The sequence below is a fragment of the Argopecten irradians genome, chromosome 8, assembly GCF_041381155.1.
Source record: "Argopecten irradians isolate NY chromosome 8, Ai_NY, whole genome shotgun sequence".
Taxonomy (NCBI): Eukaryota; Metazoa; Mollusca; class Bivalvia; order Pectinida; family Pectinidae; genus Argopecten; species Argopecten irradians.
This window is the reverse complement of record NC_091141.1, coordinates 21,219,923-21,240,504: the sequence shown is the minus strand read 5'-3', so window position 1 is coordinate 21,240,504 and position 20,582 is coordinate 21,219,923. Positions and strand designations below refer to the sequence as shown.

Sequence of the window (20,582 nt, the reverse complement as noted above, 5' to 3'; positions counted from 1 at the left end):
TAAACAAGCACAGTTTACTTTGTTACTCGTTTTTGGAAAACATTAAAATATGTCTACTATACTATGTTTACTATTTTCGTTAGTCCGGTAATTTTTTCATTCGCGTCCTACCGACAGTTCACGAACTCGTCTATAAACGATATATATAAATATATGTGTTTGTGTGTTTATGAAGTGGTATATGTGGCGTACGTATGAATTCTGAAAGTCTGTCTAATATTGTGGTACTGAACTCACGTATACACTGTATAACGCTACAACGCACTATTCTCAACATCCGTAGTGACACTATACTGTGATGCTACCGTGTGTTGTGTTTAATACCATATACATAAAATCAACCATTGCACTATTTCAGATACACACTCCCCTTGCAGAGATGATCCATAGATGACAGCACATGTATAGCAAGTATTAGTATCTAAGCTCAGACACCAATCTTCATCAAGGAAAAGACCAAAGGAGATTGGTTTTGAAGATTTGTGGGTAGATGAGTGTAGAGGTGCTGAATATCAGCGGTAAAATATATATGTACAGGAAAGCAGGGAAAGGAAACGAATAAACATCATCAGAATATTATAAATTCACAATCTGTATACACAAGTTCAATCATCTCCTATTTCCATCATGCCCACGAATGCCATCTCATGATTTAGTCGACAGAAGGCAATCTTGGAATAATTCTGTTATCTTGAATTGGTCATTTGCCGCATTTGCTCTTGTTTTGTCTTCCATTTTCACGGAAAACATTCTCAACTGGAAATGTTAGTTCATGACAAATGGAGTAAAACAGCAAGCTATCACTAACCTACTACAGCAAACCACAGAAGTGTAGTATAAGTAGTATACCTGGATTGTCACTTTCACGTAAAACGTATTTCATGTACTAAATTGTTCACTAAAATTATAAATATACACCGTCTCTTACTTCAAATTATTTTACCAAATACTACGTTACACAAAAAAAGTATCAATTCCACGGAGGCAGAGGAATGGGGACCGGAGGTTCACTTTGCTTCTTATCACTGTATAACATGTTATGATATTCTAGGAAACAGTTCCTTTCCCTAACACAAAGCGGCACGTTACAGCGCTCACACTTGAAGTGAGTATAGACACGCCATCCCGACCTGGTTTTGACCTTGTTCATCTGACAGAGGACACAACATTTGTACTTGTAGCCCTCGTTGCGGATTGGTCGGTGCTGTGTGGTCAGACTGCCATGATATTGCAAAAGGTTTAGATAGGCAGGGTCCCTGAAGTCTGAAACGGGAAAAAGATGGCCGGTCAGTACATCCGTCACCTGTACACATATCACATACTAGCATGCTCTACGGGGGACGATAAGGTCGCAAGAACCTTAAACAACGTTATAAAGACAGTAAAAGGGATGACATGAATAATCAACACAGACAAGATGCATCCGCTCCACTCTCGATTTCCCAAACAAAGAATGGTCATTTCTAGGTTTGAAACAGATGCAGTTCGTCAGTATATTGCGTAAGTGAGTGTTCTGCGTGAAAATATTAGTGTTGAGTGTAAACTCTTAAGTTCGTCTTACTGATGCAGATCAATGTTTTTGTTTATTTGTATTTGTATTTAGACGACATCTATAAACCGTACTACTAAAGGTGTTTGACAGTCAAACCACATGTTAGGTTTTCGTGTAATTTGTACCCAGCCCTAATGGTTGACTGTAATGTAAAATCTGCCAAACTAAATCATCAAGAGTAATTCTGAGAGAATGATCTATGCCTGTGAGGACTGGGGATTACACTTGTACCATTTACAGTTATATCCAGAACCACCTATTGTTTCCAAAGTGATAATTTGGAACGTGTTTGTGATCAAGAGGAGTTCGGGAGTCTTTAAATTAAGAAATCACGACATAAAGGTACAAGTCTTTAGTCTGTATCGCTCTTTATCATCGTACTAAATCCATAACTTGACTGTATAGGCACATAAGGGTCTAGGATTGGTCCTACGACACAAAAGTACAAGTCTTTAGTCTGTATCGCTCTTTATCGTAGCACTAAATCCATACCATGACTGTATAGGCGCATAAGGGTCTACGATTAGTCCCCTAGAACACCATAAGAACAGGTAGTCCCGCTCCTGTTGGGGTCCAATCCAAACATCTGATCATGATAGACGTCAAAACAATTCCGCATCTTTTTACTGCGGGGCGTGACAATGCACAATGAGGTATGGCATTTAGCACACCGGTATTTGCTGAATATTGCCCATCCGGCCTGGGTCGTGCGATTATTGGCCTGACAAAGAGCACAACGCACTTTCTTATTGTCTTCCACACGTATGGGTATGTGCTCTGTTCTCAGCCCAACCATGTCAACAGGCATCTTTGGTGCGAAACCCGATAACCCCGCCATTGTCGGAAACGCCCCAGCAAACCCAGGTAGCATCTGGTGTTCCCTGGGTAAGGGCATACTTTCAGGCCAGCCCAGGCGCCAATGTGGGCCTGCAAAAGTTCAGAAAATAGAATCAGTACAGGTTTGTACAACTGTTTAGTACTGGAATTTATCTAAATCCCACAGCGTTATACAAACTACAATTATTTCTGAAACAAAAATGTTCTACTTTCAAGTATAGGACGGCAGGTAAATATCAAAGCATACCACAACATATTTTGGTTAGTACGGGGTTTTAAAAGTTTTATAACAAGTTCCATGTTGAAAATGGCGTGCTGTTGACGAATAATCCATGAACTGCAAAACTAGAGAAGAATAAATGGTTCTCCAGTGTTTTGTCTATTATCACAGCAGATTTTTCGATCCTCCTCTTTATGTACAAGCCAACAAAAGTTGTATCCCTTAGAAATATTTTCACATCCACTAAACCTGTAGAAGTTATGCCCCTTAGAACATGTTTTAAGCACAACCATAAAGATAAATATAAATGTAACCACTACTTTAGTAATATCTATTTTCATTCTTTTGATATATAATTAAAATAAACAAAGCACTAGCGATTTTAAGATAAGTATTAACTAATTAGAGAACCGATACTGTAACATTTGGTTGACGCTACCTTAGCTCAGTGCAAAATACACTTCATTTATAAACGTTACTGGCAATTTGGTTGACGCTTGCTTCAAAGCTTAGTGCAAAATATACTTCTTTACTAAACAATTCAATCAACATTTTTACAAAGTCGGAATGCAATTTCCAACTTCAATTTGCTTCCATTATTATTTTCTTTAGTTCAATCCCATCCGTAATGTTTCATCAAGTCATGCATGGAAAAGAGACCATAAGAACTTATCTGACATAATCAAACAGGTGCACAACATCCACCATATTCTTAGGAGGGTTGTTTTGACAAAACATACTAATTACATTTAGTAAACAGAAAGTCTACCTATGTACACAAATAAGCCATCTTTACTCTCGTGGAGTGTTTCTTTTCACTGTTTTGGGATAAGACTTTTAACATCATACAGCCCATGTGGTGATGATGCCTCCATGATCGCAGGATCTTGTTGCCAAGGCAGCGACTGTTGCCATGGTTGCTGGGCCACTACAGTCATCTGAGGCATGCCCATCAATTGTTTGTGGTAAATATCAAAACAGTTCTTTCTCTTCCTACCTCCATATATGGTTGTACATAAAGGAACCTGACATTTAGAACATTTGAACTTTGTGAATGAGTCCCAGCCTGATTTTGTGGTACTTTTATTGGCTTGACATAGAACACATCGTATGTTTTTGTTGCCTTCAGTTCGTATGATAGTGTGTTCCCCAAAATCTGGATGTGCATCTATATGCATTGATTGATGAAGATGGGAGAACTGACCTAAGACCATCTCTCTACCTGAAAAGAACCAAAAAAACACCTGTTAATATTCATCCGCATTGAACATACTACAGACAGTCATTGACCTTCAACACACCGAGCACAATTATGTAACCAGAACAGTATACCAGACAATATCTTAATGTCCAATAGAGCTGAAATAGACCAAGTAACAGGCCGGTATCAGGTACATTTATCGTATTCAGTTTGCTGTAACAGAACCGAGCTAGCGTCAGGTTTGCTTAGTATCAATGATCAGTGTAACTTTATGTTGATGGATGTTTATCAGGTGTTACAAGTACGACTGAATTCAAACTACCAAATTAGTTATGTATTCAATCTATACACCTGAACAGCTGAGGTGATATTTATACACAAGCATAAACTTGCCAGGTTTAAAGTATTCACCTGTAGTCACAAGGCTATGAATCATCACTAGAATACTTGGCTGTGTTCCACTAATGCCATCAGATCAATATTCCGCTGGAGTCCTCACCACGCTTACAAAATCAATATCAATTCAGAGTGGGTTACCAGAAACCAGGGCCGCAACACTAGAATATCAAAAAAAACTAGCAGGGTCGCAACACTAGAATATCGAAAACTAACAGGGTAGCAACACTCGAACATCAAAAACTATTACTGAAACTATTAATCGTCACTTCAAAACCTTGTAGCAATATTGATTATCATTCGTTAAAATGCAAAGGAAACTGAACGTATTAATGATGAGTTTCATTCCAATGCCAAGATATATGTAGTCGTTTTCAAAACTTCAAAAAGCATCACCGACCCAAAGTTGAGATGGTTGAATAGAAAACTGGTTGTTTTCTGGAAACATTTCTGTAAGTTGAAAATTCCACTATACATAAAGAATATCTCTGAACTGTGTCTCATTTCCATTACCGAGGCCCAATCCGCGGTTGCCATGGCTGTGTTGTTACCATTGGCAGGCCTAGTAATTGTCTGTGATAAATATCAAAACAATTCCTTTTGTTTCTCTTGCCACCCAAGACAAGGGTACAAAGAGGGACCATACATTTAGAACACCTGAACTTAGTGAACAGGTCCCATCCGGATTTAGTCGTGTTTTTATTTGCTTGACAGAAAGCACAGCGAATCTTTTTGTTGTTCTCAATACGTTCTAGTGTGTGTTCCCCAAACTCTGGTGTGGCTTTATTCTGTTGAACAGGCACCTGACGCTGACTTAACGGTGTCAACCTACCTGTAACGAGCAAAAACATACCTGTAAGACCAAGCTTTACAACTACGGACACTTGTACAGCTTAATGGTATTTAACAATATGTTGTTATGCCATAAAATAACAGGTCTGTGTGTTGTCAACATTTACACAAAATTGAAATTATGTCTTTGAGGAAAATCGTAACCATTACCATTGTATTGCTGCAATACTTCCCTTTATACAATCGCAGACCTCTATCCTTATATTCTTAAAGCAACATACAATAATTTAGTTGTGTACTTAACTGTGCATTATTGACTTGTCCCTCTGACACTTAATATTTTTTAACGAACACTAATTATATAATTGTCCCTAATTTAACGAAAACTAAAATACAGTAAAATCTGCTATTGAGAACACCATTATATACAGGATGCCTGTCTATAAAGGACACTCATCAACCCCATTTGGTACAAAGAACTAATAACCAGTATCTATATAAAGGACACTTGCATATAGAGGACAGTTTTGCTACGTCCCTTGATGTTCTTTATAGACAGACAATTGGGCTGTACATTCAATTTTATTTAAGTGTTTAAAACCTGACCAACCCTAATGTGTAGCCAACCGGACACCTCTTAACTATCTCATAACTTATCACCAAGTTAAGAGTACCCAAGTGGACACACAATAAAAGATTGATTTCAAGCATTGAGCACTATTTCCAGCACTTGCAGAGATGTCTTATCAATTTTCAATATATCCAAGGTAAAGCATCATTCAGCACACTCGCCTGGCTGGAACATCTCCGGGAACAATTTACTATGATAAGGTTTAAAGCAACCTAAACACAGGTTCACTTTACACTGCTCACATCCTGTTTTTGGCTCCCTTCTCCGTTTCAATTGTGCACATTGTTTACACGTCCGTTTTTTCAGGCGAGTTGGCCAATGACATAACGCTACCCGTTTCCTTTGAACTTCCATCTGTATTTCTTCTGTCTTTATCCCTATGTGAATGTATATCAGAGAATTAGTTCCTATTCTCTGTAATCTAATCCTAACCATTACCAGTTAGTTCCCATTCAGTGATAATCTAATCCTAACCATTATCAAAGTTAGTTCCCATTCAGTGATAATCTAATCCTAACCATTATCAAAGTCAGTTCCCATTCAGTGATAATCTAATCCTAACCATTACCAAAGTCAGTTCCCATTCAGTGATAATCTAATCCTAACCATTACCAAAGTCAGTTCCCATTCAGTGATAATCTAATCCTAACATACAAAGTCAGTTCCTGAACCATTACAAAGTCAGTTCCCATTCAGTGATAATCTAATCCTAACCATTACAAAGTCAGTTCCCATTCAGTGATAATCTAATCCTAACCATTACAAAGTATTCATTCCCATTCATGTATAATCTAATCCTAACCATTACCAAGTCAGTTCCCATTCAGTGATAATCTAATCCTAACACCATTATCAAGTTATTCCCATTACAGTAGTCTAATATCTAACCTAACCATTATCAAAGTAGTTCCCATTCAGTGATAATCTAATCCTAACCATTACCAAAGTTAGTTCCCATTCAGTGATAATCTAATCCTAACCATTACCAAAGTCAGTTCCCATTCAGTGATAATCTAATCCTAACCATTACCAAAGTCAGTTCCCATTCAGTGATAATCTAATCCTAACCATTACCAAAGTTAGTTCCCATTCAGTGATAATCTAATCCTAACCATTACCAGTTCCCATTCAGTGATAATCTAATCCTACCATTACAAAGTCAAGTTCCCATTCAGTGATAATCTAATCCTAACCATTACCAAAGTCAGTTCCCATTCAGTGATAATCTAATCCTAACCATTATCAAAGTTAGTTCCCATTCAGTGATAATCTAATCCTAACCATTACCAAAGTCAGTTCCCATTCAGTGATAATCTAATCCTAACCATTACCAAAGTCAGTTCCCATTCAGTGATAATCTAATCCTAACCATTATCAAAGTTAGTTCCCATTCAGTGATAATCTAATCCTAACCATTACCAAAGTCAGTTCCCATTCAGTGATAATCTAATCCTAACCATTACCATAGTTCCCATTCAGTGATAATCTAATCCTAACTATTACCAAAGTCAGTTCCCATTCAGTGATAATCTAATCCTTACCATTACAAAAGTCAGTTCCCATTCAGTGATAATCTAATCCTAACCATTACCATAGTTCCTATTCAGTGATAATCTAATCCTAACCCTTACCACTTTGGTAATGGTTAGGATTAGATTATCACTGAATGGGAACTGACTTTGGTAAGGGTTAGGATTAGATTATCACTGAATGGGAACTGACTTTGGTAATGGTTAGGATTAGATTATCACTGAATGGGAACTGACTTTGGTAAGGGTTAGTCTAATCCTAACCATTACTTAAGTCAGTTCCCATTCAGTGATAATCTAATCCTAACCCTTACCAAAGTCAGTTCCCATTCAGTGATAATCTAATCCTAACCATTACCAAAGTCAGTTCCCATTCAGTGATAATCTAATCCTAACCCTTACCAAAGTCAGTTCCCATTCAGTGATAATCTAATCCTAACCCTTACCAAAGTCAGTTCCCATTCAGTGATAATCTAATCCTAACCCTTACCAAAGTCAGTTCCCATTCAGTGATAATCTAATCCTTACCATTACAAAAGTCAGTTCCCATTCAGTGATAATCTAATCCTAACCATTACAAAAGTCAGTTCCCATTCAGTGATAATCTAATCCTAACCCTTACCACAGTTAGTTCCCATTCAGTGATAATCTAATCCTAACCCTTACCAAAGTCAGTTCCCATTCAGTGATAATCTAATCCTAACCATTACCAAAGTTAGTTCCCATTCAGTGATAATCTAATTCTAACCATTTCCAAAGTCAGTTCCCATTCAGTGATAATCTAATCCTAACCATTATCCAAGTCAAATGTGTTATACAACCCAAATGTTTATTTTAGCGCCTTTTTCACTTTTTGTGTCGTGTAAACAAAATTGGAAATATCCTTCAAACTTGATCATTTTCAAACTCTAAATTTCTGTTATGTAATTTTTAACTCGACATAAACTTATGTAATTATGTGTAATTTGTAAATCAATATAAACTTTAAATTTCCATTTTGTAAGTTGTAACTAAATGAAACTATAAACTTTCATTATTTAATTTGAAAATCGGTGTAATTTGTACCCAAATGTAAACTATAAATTTCAATAATGTAATTTGTAACAAAATGTAAACTATAAACAATAATGTAATGTTGTTAATATAAACTAATATAATTCCATTACACAAAACAAAGTGTTATATATAACAGTTAAAGATGCTCCACCACCGAGAGAGCATAAATGATATTCGCCATTTGAACAATAATTGATGTTTAATCGTGTATATATATGCCTAATTAACACAAAAAATAAAATGAAAGAATTTTTGCCTTTGGTGCATGCGCAATCAGTATTTCATTCCATATAAAATATAGTGCCACGGAATTTTTCCGGATGCAATTAATTATTTTTCATATTTTTAACTTTAAGTAAAATAAGAAGCTCAAACTTTTCAATGGTGGTAATGGTGTAAAGTACGTAACTTATGTAACTGAAGAAAAATACTAAATCGTCTGGTCGTGTTTTTGATAGTGGAATAATACCATTTGTCAGCAGTGGAGCATCTTTCAATAAAAGATTGAAATGACTTGGCAGTAAGATTTTTCTCTCTAATTTGAGTACGAGCATACTGTAGGTTGAACACTAATAAACATGACTACAACCTAATGTTGGTTGGGGTTTTTCTTCCGTTTTTTTCTCTTTTTTTTTTCTCTCTTCGCATTCGTCTCCTTACACATATACATTTGTATATATTCCCTTTTTTTTGTGTGTGCAATATCCTCTCCATTCAATCTTATATCATTCTTTAAAATCGGACAAAAACACAAGTTTAGGACATTTTTTAAACAAAACTTTTATTGTTAAAACGCCTTCAATAATAACTTGACAAAGTGAGCAAGATCGTCATTTATGGAGACTGTCAGTACTCAGAAAGCAAATTATCAACAGGCGTGTATCTGTCATGTATATACACCATCCATGGATGAACGTGATTGTCAGTACTCAGAAAACAGTTATCTACAGGATCTGTCAAACATACTTTATCACCACAATAGGTAACACACATTTGTGCAAATGACTTCTGTAATTCAGGAATTTGCCAGTAGTCAAATCAAACAACCCAACATACTCTTCCCTCACATAGCAGATTGTTTTCAATTCACTAGTGTCCATTTTGCAAGTCAATGTGGTATTTTCCCTCTCTGTGATATTTACCATGTCAACTGACAATTCTGTCTATATATTTAGACAACATAATTATGAACAGTTAAAATGTGTGTGTATGCCTCTACCGCAGTGATATTGGAAACACTTCCATTGTGAATATTTCTTTGATCACTAATTTCACCTCTAAGATAATCCCTCTACTGATTCTCGCCATCTCCAAAGATGTGACTCATGTAGGGGCTTGGACCTGTAGCATCCTCAGCTAAATCTGGATGAGGGAATACATTCTGACTAACAGCATTACCGGGGGAATATTTCATAAATACACTAATGGGGTTTACAGGAGCGGGATCAACAGATACTTTAGTAATAGGACTGTCTCTCTGCATCTGAGCGGCACTTCCTTTGATCTCCTGAAAAGACATTTGGTGCACAGTGGCAATGTCACCTGCAGCCTGTTGGCTATGTATGCTACCAGTAGTCAGATCTGATCGAGGCATCATCCTTGAATCAGTCAGATGTTGAGTCCTTGTTTCGGGCAAAGCTAAACTTGTGAGAGAAGAAAATGTCTGATTTGTGTCTGACATTACCCTGGGCATAGACAAGGTGCTGATGTACCTGTGGTAATTAAGAAAGCAGTTTTTCCTGCTCCTTTGGCCCAGACACAACGGTACCCCACACTTTGCACACTGAAACCTTGTGAGAGGGCTCCAGCCAGACTTGGTTTTGACTTGCCCTAACTGGCAAAACACACAACGCTTCAGAGAGTTGCCAGGCGTACGACAGGGGATGTGCTGTTCAGATGATGGAGTGATCTCCCCTGTCTGGCCGGCGACACCATGCTGAAGTTGGCTATATATCCTACCAAAGGGTGCAATGCTGGAGTCTGAAAGGGGAAAAAAGACATCAGTCTCAATATTACTACCACTCAACTAGATATGATTTAATGGTACACACTTAAATACCACTCAACTAGATATGACTTAGTGACTAGGAATCAGTCAAGACTTGTATGTACACTTATGTATCGCTCAACTAGATATAACACTAGTAATATCAACCAGAAAGCAGGTAATCGGATAAGCAGGTAACAATTTCTGGTGAGAAAACCAGTATTAAGAAGCAATGGAAAAATCACTAATGAGGTGGCCAATAGGTTATAGAAATTTTATTTTTACTGCCTGTAAATGTCTTCCTCCCCTTGTTGTTCCTCTTTAATTAAAATGTGTATAAATGATGGGGTTTTCATGTTTTATTGGTTTTTGGTGTTTTTTGCCATAAGTCTAACAGCTAGTCTGACATCTAACTGTATAAAAGTTTGACCTCTCAGATAACATAGAATCGAAGTCATCAGGACCCTCCAGAAAGTTAAATTAGAGACCAGTTACCATATTATCATTATTGAAAATAGTCTATATGAAATCCTATGGTATATCAGGTGGTAATGAGTAAAGAGATCGATTCTCTAGGTGGTGGCCCAATTCTTGGTGGTACATTTGGAAGCAGTTTCTGTCAGACTTATTTCCGATACAGAGCGGTACACGACAGATTGAGCACTCCATTCTGGTGAATACGACCCAGCCGGATTTGGTGGTAAACTTGTTTATACGGCAGTATCGACACCGTGCCACTTTGTTCTGTGGCCGTCGCACCGCTTCGTGGACGAGACCACCACATGAAGTCTGAACACTCCAGGACTGGTGACGCTCTTTCCGTACAGGCTCATTATAGTAGCCTGAAACGGTAAAGAACAACACCTTGAGAACCTCATTACCACCAAAATCAACATTGTCATGCCACCTAAACATCACTCAAATAATCAAATATTGCAATGTAGTTGCCTAAAAAATATGGACATAGAAGAAGACAACACCAAAATCAGTTGACCTTTCAAACTTACAATATATATTTACCACTAAAATCTCAACTACTAAATCATCCGCCAAATGTTATTACACTATTGTCACATCAGTACATTCATCATTCTTAAGAAATGACAACAAAACTGATCAATAACATGAAATTTTAATTGATTCCAACATGAATTAACTCATATACAAGAATGATTATATGTTAACTACGTCTACAGAGTATATATGATGAACAAGCTAAAACATGGGACAAGGACATGTACAGTTATCTGTGTGGAAGTTCCTAACAAAATTTGTAAGTAACCAACTCAAATACAACAAATTAAGTCAGTCATCAACTCTCTCACATTCAAGTCAGTAACAGTAAGCATATCATGGACCTAGATTCTATAATAGAACTATCTAGGTAAACAGAATTTTGCATTTAAACAGAACAAAAGTAGTTTTCAGAAACATATCTATATAAAATGTACTCAATGCATACACTGTAACACTTAAAGACTATATTCAACTATTTCATGAACAACAAAACCAAACATTAACTTCTTGTATATTTCATGACCATACGAACTCATGCCAATGAAATAAAACACATGACAATGAAGTCCTAACACTTAATTCTGATGCTGAGCAAGCGGAACAAGTCAAAACCACAACACCAGAGTTCTCTGTCAACTCCTAATGTTACTGTTTCGGTTTCGCCTGGTGGAAAGTCAAAACCCGATTTCCAGAGGCCATATGCCAGAACTGATCAGGGAACCACTTCATGTATTTGTGATACATCTGGAAGCAGTAGCGACCCGTCTTGGTGCCAATACACAGAGGAATCTTACAGACTGAACACATCATTCTGGTGGACACAGCATGGTTAGACTTGGTCGTTAGCTTCATCATCTTACAATACAGACAGGCTTGTTTGGTACGACAATCATTTCTAATGATCTCGTGAAGGACTCCGTCGTGTAGGACCCCGCCATACGAGGATTGGAAACCCCACTGACGATTGACTGGCGCCATCCTGATGACTGGTTCTGTCCTAGGATAGCTGCCTACAACTAAAGATCAAGGTTCACCATGGCAACAGCAGCCTGAGAGTAAATCAGGAACCAGGAACAGAAACCAACAAAACTCAACTCATGAAACAGCAACAGAAAAAATCAACAGAACAAAGTTTGGAGTATAAATGTTGGACAAAAACTTGTGGTTAAAAAAAAAATGTGTCTGGTGTTGTAACAATTCCTAAGTTAGGCTTAAGTTGTATTAATGTTGCTAAGAGCTCTGTCATTCATCAACTCTGAATTATGGGTGTAGCTACAGTAATTAACATGATGTGTGAAATTTTATGTACAAAAAGCCCTGTTTTGAGTGTTGAGTATAAACGATTTCTAGTGTTTGGTATTTTAGCACAAAAGAAAACCTAGTGGCATATGATATCTAAATTTACTGAACAGAAAACAATGTACCAGCAGGTTTACAGATGAAAAAGATGTGATGTATCATATAAAATTTAAACTTTCAATCAGTATCACATCTCCTCCCCCCACCTAACCTCAAATTAAAAGCACTACAATTCTTACTGCACCAGTAAAACACTTTTTCAAATATTATACATTAAAATACTACACATGAGCATCAGCAAAACTATTTCATTTATAGCAATGTATCATAAATGTTATAATACAATATAATGTAAAATGAGCAAACCCCTAGAAGTCATAAAAGACAACACTTATTCAACTATGATCATGCATTATCACTCGATAAGGTTAATATCAACTTATGCAGAAGTCTTCAAGTTCATTACATTGAATCTTCATATGTTGGTTTGAACAGTAATTTTGGCACTATATACATCATTTCTATACATAAACAGCAATAACTTCACTTATCATTGCCCATCTAAGCAATGAATCAAACACTTCAAGAAAACAATTCTTCAACGAATGTCAAAGATGAAGATGTCAAGAAGATACATTTTGTTTTTACTAGTCATCACAGAAGATGGGAGGAATGTCCTTGACATCAACTTTCTGATTTTGATCACCAGATGTGGGGCCACTATGTTGGGTCACCAGAGCTAACCCTGAAGCACCAGATGTGGGGCTATTGTGTTTGGGTACCAAAGTTAACCCCGGGACACTAGACATGGGACCACTTTGCTGGGGCATAAGAGATAAACCCTGATTGCCCTGGACTACTTGGTGCATTCCCAGGTATTTAGTGGAAGCAAAACTCTGACTGGCACTTGAAGCTCTGTCACCCTGAAAAGACATTTCGTGGAACTTCCATCCCATGTGCATGTCATCAGGTGACGGACAAGAGCTCACCTCAGCACTGGAAACCCCAGAGCCTGAACTAGAGTGGAATAACTCAAAACAATTTCTATCAGATTTGTTGCCAATACAGAGGGGCACTCCACATTCAGAACACTCCATTCTGGTGAACACGACCCAGCCAGACTTGGTTTTAAGCTTGTTTTTCCTGCAGTAGTAACATTGAGCTCGTTTGTTGTTAGCACGCCTCACAGAGCGGTGGACAATCCCATTACACAGGAGTTCTATGTTCCAGGCAGGACGCCGTGGGGACACCTCACATCGGTAGGCCAGCGGCCCGGGCGCCCGCGGCCACTTCACTGAAAGAGTAAAGAACAGGAGGCCATGAGTTTCCACCGGACTACCATGCAAGTGTTAAGCATCATGTGCTACCATGCACTGTCATGCAGGGGTTAGGCATATTACCAAGATGCTAACAAATAAAGCAAGTCATCATCTCACCTTACAGACCAAATGCTACATCTCCACAGAATGTACAGCCTCACCTTATCTCACTTCACAGACCAAATGCTATATCTCCACAGAATGTACAGCCTCACCTTATCTCACCTCACAGACCAAATGCTATATCTCCATATAATGTACAGCCTCATCTTATCTCATCTCACAGACCAAATGCTATATCTCCACAGAATGTACAGCCTCACCTATCTCACCTCACAGACCAAATGCTATATCTCCACAGAATGTACAGCCTCACCTTATCTCACCTCACAGACCAAATGCTATATCTCCACAGAATGTACAGCCTCACCTTATCTCATCTCACAGACCAAATGATACATCTCCACAGAATGTACAGCCTCATCTTATCTCATCTCACAGACCAAATGATACATCTCCACAGAATGTACAGCCTCACCTCACTGGGAACTTATCATAGATCTAAATTGTTTTATATTTATACTATTCCATCCCACAGGACAACTTATAACAGCTCTAGAATGTATATACCATAGCAGTACAGGTGGTGCACCTGAAAGGATGACTACAAGTCAGCATATATTTTTGATAGATTTTCTTGCTCAGGAAAAATTTTGTTTACATTTCTTAGCTTTCCTTATCTTTGACTAGATTTCATCACATATATATATATAAAGCCGAGTTCTATCACAAAACTACAAATATCAAAGTTGAGTTTTGTATGACTGATCCGCCTTTCCTACATTTCAGTTATTAGGCCCGGACGGGGGTTCATCGTAGTTGTGCTGCAGAATATTTGACATTCCTGTGACCTCAGATTGGGAGACAAAGCTTCCTGAACCAAACAGAAGATTATGGTAGTTGACAAAGCAATTTCGTTCTCCAGTGCAGAGGACAGCATTACACATGGAGCAGTGATATCGCGAGAATGCACTCCAGCCCGACTTGGTGCGGACACGTTTTGACTGACAATACACACATCTCTTCTGTTTATAACCATCATTTTTGACTGGCTTATGCCGAGAACCCTCAACACTGTCATAGAAATGCCTCAAAGCCGCATAAGGTCCAAAATGTACTGAAACAGGAAGAGGAAAACCAGGGTCAGACACCAGAACACGATAATACCCAAAATATTGAATATGTTACCCCAAGTTCTATAAATTTTGCAACAATTTGCAAAACCAAAACAAAATCTCAAAATCATTTTACAATCAAAAATATGAAACCCAGCTGTTTTGATGTTGTCTGTTAAGATGTCAAGGATTATCTTATTGTCAAAGGTGTGTTTTTGTATACAAGTATCTCCCTTCAAGATCATCAAATAAAACTTAGACAGAAAAAAGGCTTTCTTCATTTTTATTGAACTTAAACACAAATTAAACCTGCATACATAATCAGCACATCAGCCCAGCTTTACAAAGAACCATGGCAACATCTAAGCTTCAGCATTGTAAGTCAGTACTTATGCACCTATTACTTTTAAGAGTCTTAATTTTTGTTTAGACACTGATACACTAAATTAGAACATATATATTAAACTTCTTAAATTATAAGACAGGTATAATGCACTTATAAATATTCCTAGTATTAACATGTATTTGTACATAATGAACACAATATTGTTTATCTCTCACAGCGCTAAATAACACTCGGTCATCATCAAGTCAGTTTCTGAATGTCCTTGAATTCGTGTTAAAGGTCAGGCCATAAGTAAACATTTTATAAATGTTAATTAATTCTGTTTACAGGACTAGAGATAAACACTTGGCACTGTAACAGTAACATCTCCTTCTCTGGCCTGTGTCAAAGCCTGACCGTGGCCAAGGACATCTTGGCCTCCTGTATGCGTCACAGTCTGTCCATGGCCCGAGACACCACGGCCAACACCATGTGCTACCTGACCTTGACCTGAACCGATATCTCGGCCAATACCAAGCACCACAGGTGGTCCTACACTAGACACTGTACCCTGCTCCCGACTAGGCACCATGCCCTGCCCTACACTGGGAGCCATACCAGAGGTCAGACAGGTGTGGTACACGGCAAAACAGTGGCGCGGCGGTCCTCGACACAGGGGGACAAGACACGCCCTGCAGAAGAACCTGGTGTACACATGCCAGCCAGACTTGGTCCGTGTACAGTTCTGTAGACACTGCACACACAACTTTTGTTTGTTACCCTCGTAATGCTGAGGAACGTGTCTCAGCACTGTGTCGTACGCAACACCAACATACGGATACTGAGAGCTGACCTTGACCCCTGATGATACCATAGGAAGAAAGCCAGGGTCTGAAAACAGAAAAGTACAGCCTTAGTTGGGCAACCACGTAAAATTTACTCTTTTGTTAGTGGCTAAGGTATGCAAATTTATTCTCAAAATCGATCCCACTTATAGAAGACACATCACACCGTAACCTACGGAACGTAGTAGTCATGCAGATGTTACCCCACATCAAGTGGTAAACGTTTTGCGTACCATGTCCTAACTATAAGGACAAGTGTATTAATGGCTGACAACACAACAAACTTGGATATCAAGGAGCAGGAGGGGGTTGTGGCCATGTCTCCCTACTGAAGTATCCAGCCCCTCCTTCAGATCTAATTAATGTTCTGGCCGAATCAGTCAATTCGGGAACATTCATCAATGAGGAAGTGTCCCCACTGTAGCTGAAGTTACCCTGCATACGATAATTCTCAGCCATAAGATGAAGGTTATGGTATTTCTTGAAACAGTTACGTTCAGGTGTTGTACAGAGGGCAACACCACAAATCTCGCACTGAAAGCGAGCATATACCCGCCACCCCGCTTTAGTCTTGGTCCTATTAGCCTGACACAACACACACGATTTGAGTTTATAGCCCTCGTTTTTGACTGCTCTATGTATCACAGGATCACTGGACTGTCCAGTAGGCTGACCACTAGTCCATGTTGCTGTAACCATGTTCATTCCAAATCTTTCTTCACCTTTCCAATGTGGTTCTGGAAAATATGGGAAAGGACAAGGAATGATAAGGCTGCAGATTAGACACAAACTACAGGGAAAATCTAGACTCAAACTACAGCATACACCAATAACTACAAATGATTTTTTTCCAAGTTTGCAATGTCCAAAATCAAAACTCTTCACCCTGTTTTCTGTTGATTCTAACTTAACTCTAAAATAGACTTAATACTTAATTCTTATGCTTAAATTAGTGTAACCTCAATTCCACAGACATCAAAATAATGTTGTTGTTTTTTGGAGTAATCATCAGAAAAAATTACAATAATGTTATCAATCATATACCATATGACTATTGAATGTTATTCAATGCCAAGTTTCAGAGAAGAATTGGTTTATATGGAAGTCAGCAGATTTACCCCTTTTGGCCCTGTCCCTCAGACCCCCGGGGGCGGTGGGGGGGGATGAGCTCAAATGTTTTTAATACAATTTTGAATTCCCACCCCATCAGGATGCTACTATTGCAATATGAGCGTTATCCAATGCTTAGTTTCAGAGAAGTCGTTTATATGAAAACAGCCAAACTGACCCTTTGGGCCGCCCCTCAGGCCCCCAGTGGATGAGCCTATCATTTGTATAATTTTGAATACTAGTCCCATACGGATGCTAGCATTACAATATAAGTGCTATCCAATGCTTAGTTTCAGAGAAGAAGTCTTCCTTCGAACCAGGTGAGCTAGTAATCAGGCAGAGTTAGCAAGTCTTTAAAAGCAAGTTGTCGATGCTTATTGGAAATTCTAACTGATGTTGATGGTGTTAATCCGTCATTCTGCCACACCTGAAGTTTGAATAACAACCAAGACAAATATTTCTGCATCATAATTTATTTCTGCCTTCCTTGATGAAAATTAAGAGTACAATTGAAACACAAAATCTAAGTGAACACAGTAACAGAATAGTAACACAGCCTCCATGGGACTGTTTACAACTCTGTCAACATGAATCAGTGAAACCAAATGACATGAAGAGTACATAGTAATGACAAATAACCTTTAATATTCTTTTTTACATAAATGCAATCAAAATCAGTAAATAGTGCGTCCAATGAAGAGTTATGTATTTGAGGCTCTTATATCCTGGACATATCAAATTTTTTAAGTATTCAAATAGGCAACCGAGTCAATTTTTTCACAAGATTACAATAACAGCTGAATCTTGAAACATACAAAATGAAAGATCTACTTAAATAAGAACTATTTCATTGATCCCAGCCAAGCTTCACACTAACCTCTGATTTTACTTTTGTCCTGATAGTAGTTCAAAAAGTATTATTGATAATTCCTATTGATGAATCTTTGTTATGAATAAAAAAAAAAATATTGTTTTCCAACACCTTTTCTCATCAATACATGTTAATCACACAGTGTTAAGATTGCTGGAGAAGTGTGTCAGTATTGATATATCACAAACAATTAAACAATACCAGAGGTAAAATGTTGCCTGCGGTCATGCATGTCCTGGGATGGCCTAAGAATGCTGGAGAGGTTATGAGAATGATAAAGGGAGGTCATAAAAATGATGGAACGAGATCAATGATAATTTACTATGCATACTGTAGGAGGCCTTCAGAAACCAAGATCAGTGTGCTTGTTTTTGTATAGTGTTATTTAAAATTTCAGAACTCACGAGATGTCACAAGACCACTAAACCAGTGGTACAGAATAGTCTTTATCATCCTGTGTATTACTTATATCAGGCTGTGTATTGGTGGTAATACCCTCAGATACCGGTGCCTGAAACACAGTGTTGTGATAAAGCTCAAAACACCTCCGACCCTTACACAGTGCCACGTCGCACACTTCACATTTATGTCGTGTCGAGACACGCCAGCCCGACTTGGTTGTAACCTTATGGTACTGACAATACAAACAGTTTTTAAGTTTATTATTTTCTGTGGCCACAAGTCTATGTCTCAGGGAGCTATCCCCAACCACGTTTTTTGGAGTAAGAGAAACCCTTCGTGGCGCCCCAGGTAGCTTTCGACTGTAGGCATGCAAAGGGGGATAACTCTCCTGTGTAGATACATTGAATGGAAACATATAGCCCTGTGGGATTCCAAAGTCTGAAAGAAGAAAGAAAGACAAATTTACCCACAGAAGCCAAGACAAACCTATGCAACTACGATCTCAAATGTTATATACAAGACATTGTCTGCAGCCAAGACAAACCTGTACAACTGCTATCTCAAATGTTTGTACAAAACATTGTGCTGCCACCAATTACATAGTCGTTTCTTTTACACATTTAAATCTGGTATTTTGTGTCTGGGTTGTAATCCTGCATAATTTTGTTGAGATGTCCAGATAGGAAATCGTGATATAGGCGGAAGCATCCTCGAGAGCCTTTACACAGAGCAACATCGCACACTGAACATCTGTGTCTCGTGTGAACCTTCCAGCCTGATTTTGTTTTCACTTTATGAAACTTGCAAAACACACAGTTCTTTAGTTTGTTTTCCTCTGTTGGTATAAGTACGTGGCCAATAGGAGCCCCGTTATCTTGGTCACCACCCACCCCTGATGACGCCCCTCCCCCTCCCTGCAGCGTATAATTGGAGGTGTCGGTGTAGCTATATCCTGGATCTACATAGGTATATTGTGTTCTCCAGCTCGGGACAGAACCTCTGTCTGAAATCAGAAACAAGAGATTTGTCAGCTGTTAGGTTCATGGGCTGAAGAAACCCCCTATACAACATTTATGTTCCCTGCCCTCATGCATGCAGTCAGAGGCACAAAATTCACAACACTAATTTGGTTATATCTTTGTAATGTCTTTATTCAGACTATGATCCATGGAATAATAATGGGAACATTACTTGGTCTTATTTTATACCAAACACCCCTAGACTGAGCATGCATATGATGAATTTTTCAACCCCCAAACTTTACAACCAGAGGTATGACGTAGCCATGACAACATCTTCCTCCCAGCCATGGCAACAGAGGTGTTAGGTATGAAGAACTTTTGGAGAAAGGATCTCGTTTCTCATCAAAGAAATGAAATAACTCAAACATTTTCAATCAAACTGTTTCGTAACAAACACAACAATCTGAAACAGCTGGAGAAACCACTGCTTCACCTGTCACTAGACAAATTATCTACCTTGAAGACAAACTGAGGTCAGAGTTAAAATGTCTGGTTAAGATGAGCTTGCTGATGACGCCAAGCTTTCCGCAATATGGGGTGATCCTGTTGTGTAAAGAGAATAGTATGGAACTCCTGAAAGCACATTCTCTTGCCGAGACAAAGTGGCACATGACATATCTGACACTGGTGCCGCGTAGCGACCTGCCAGCCAGATTTAGTCTTCACCTTATGGAATTGACAGTATGCACATTTCTTGAGTTTATTTAGCGGGGTTGGTACTAGTCTGTGACCTGCTAGTCCAGTCATAGAGAACTTGGATTGGCCCACGTAACAGGGCTCAAGGTCAGATAGATTCTCACGGTATCCTGGCCAGTCCTGGCCTGAAATCAGATAAAAACTTGTTATAGCTTCTCATTCATCCACACAAATCTACATTTTAACTTTACCTCTGAAAAACACTTTCATAAATTAGTATGGTAGGAGTTTAATATCTGGTTTTTTTCCTCCCATTTAAAGGTGACATGGATAGAATCTGCAATCACCATGCATAATGAA

The 20,582-nt window shown here is 38.4% G+C and overlaps 1 protein-coding gene across 26 annotated transcripts in view; it reads right to left on the bottom strand.

The window, feature by feature from the left end:
• Positions 1–20,582, bottom strand: part of LOC138329652 (myoneurin-like) — an 81,215-nt gene that overhangs the window by 32,692 nt on the left and 27,941 nt on the right. The window contains exons 5-6 of one of the 26 annotated variants that reach the window (XM_069276875.1): positions 2,045–2,479; positions 1,126–1,263 (exon numbers count right to left, since the gene is read on the bottom strand). The exons of 9 other annotated variants lie outside the window; for them this stretch is intronic. In XM_069276875.1, coding sequence (XP_069132976.1) covers positions 2,076–2,479 — 404 coding nt within the window. In that variant the 3' untranslated portion in view covers positions 1,126–1,263; positions 2,045–2,075. 16 more of the 26 variants (XM_069276873.1, XM_069276883.1, XM_069276888.1 and 13 more) reach the window with 16 other exon arrangements.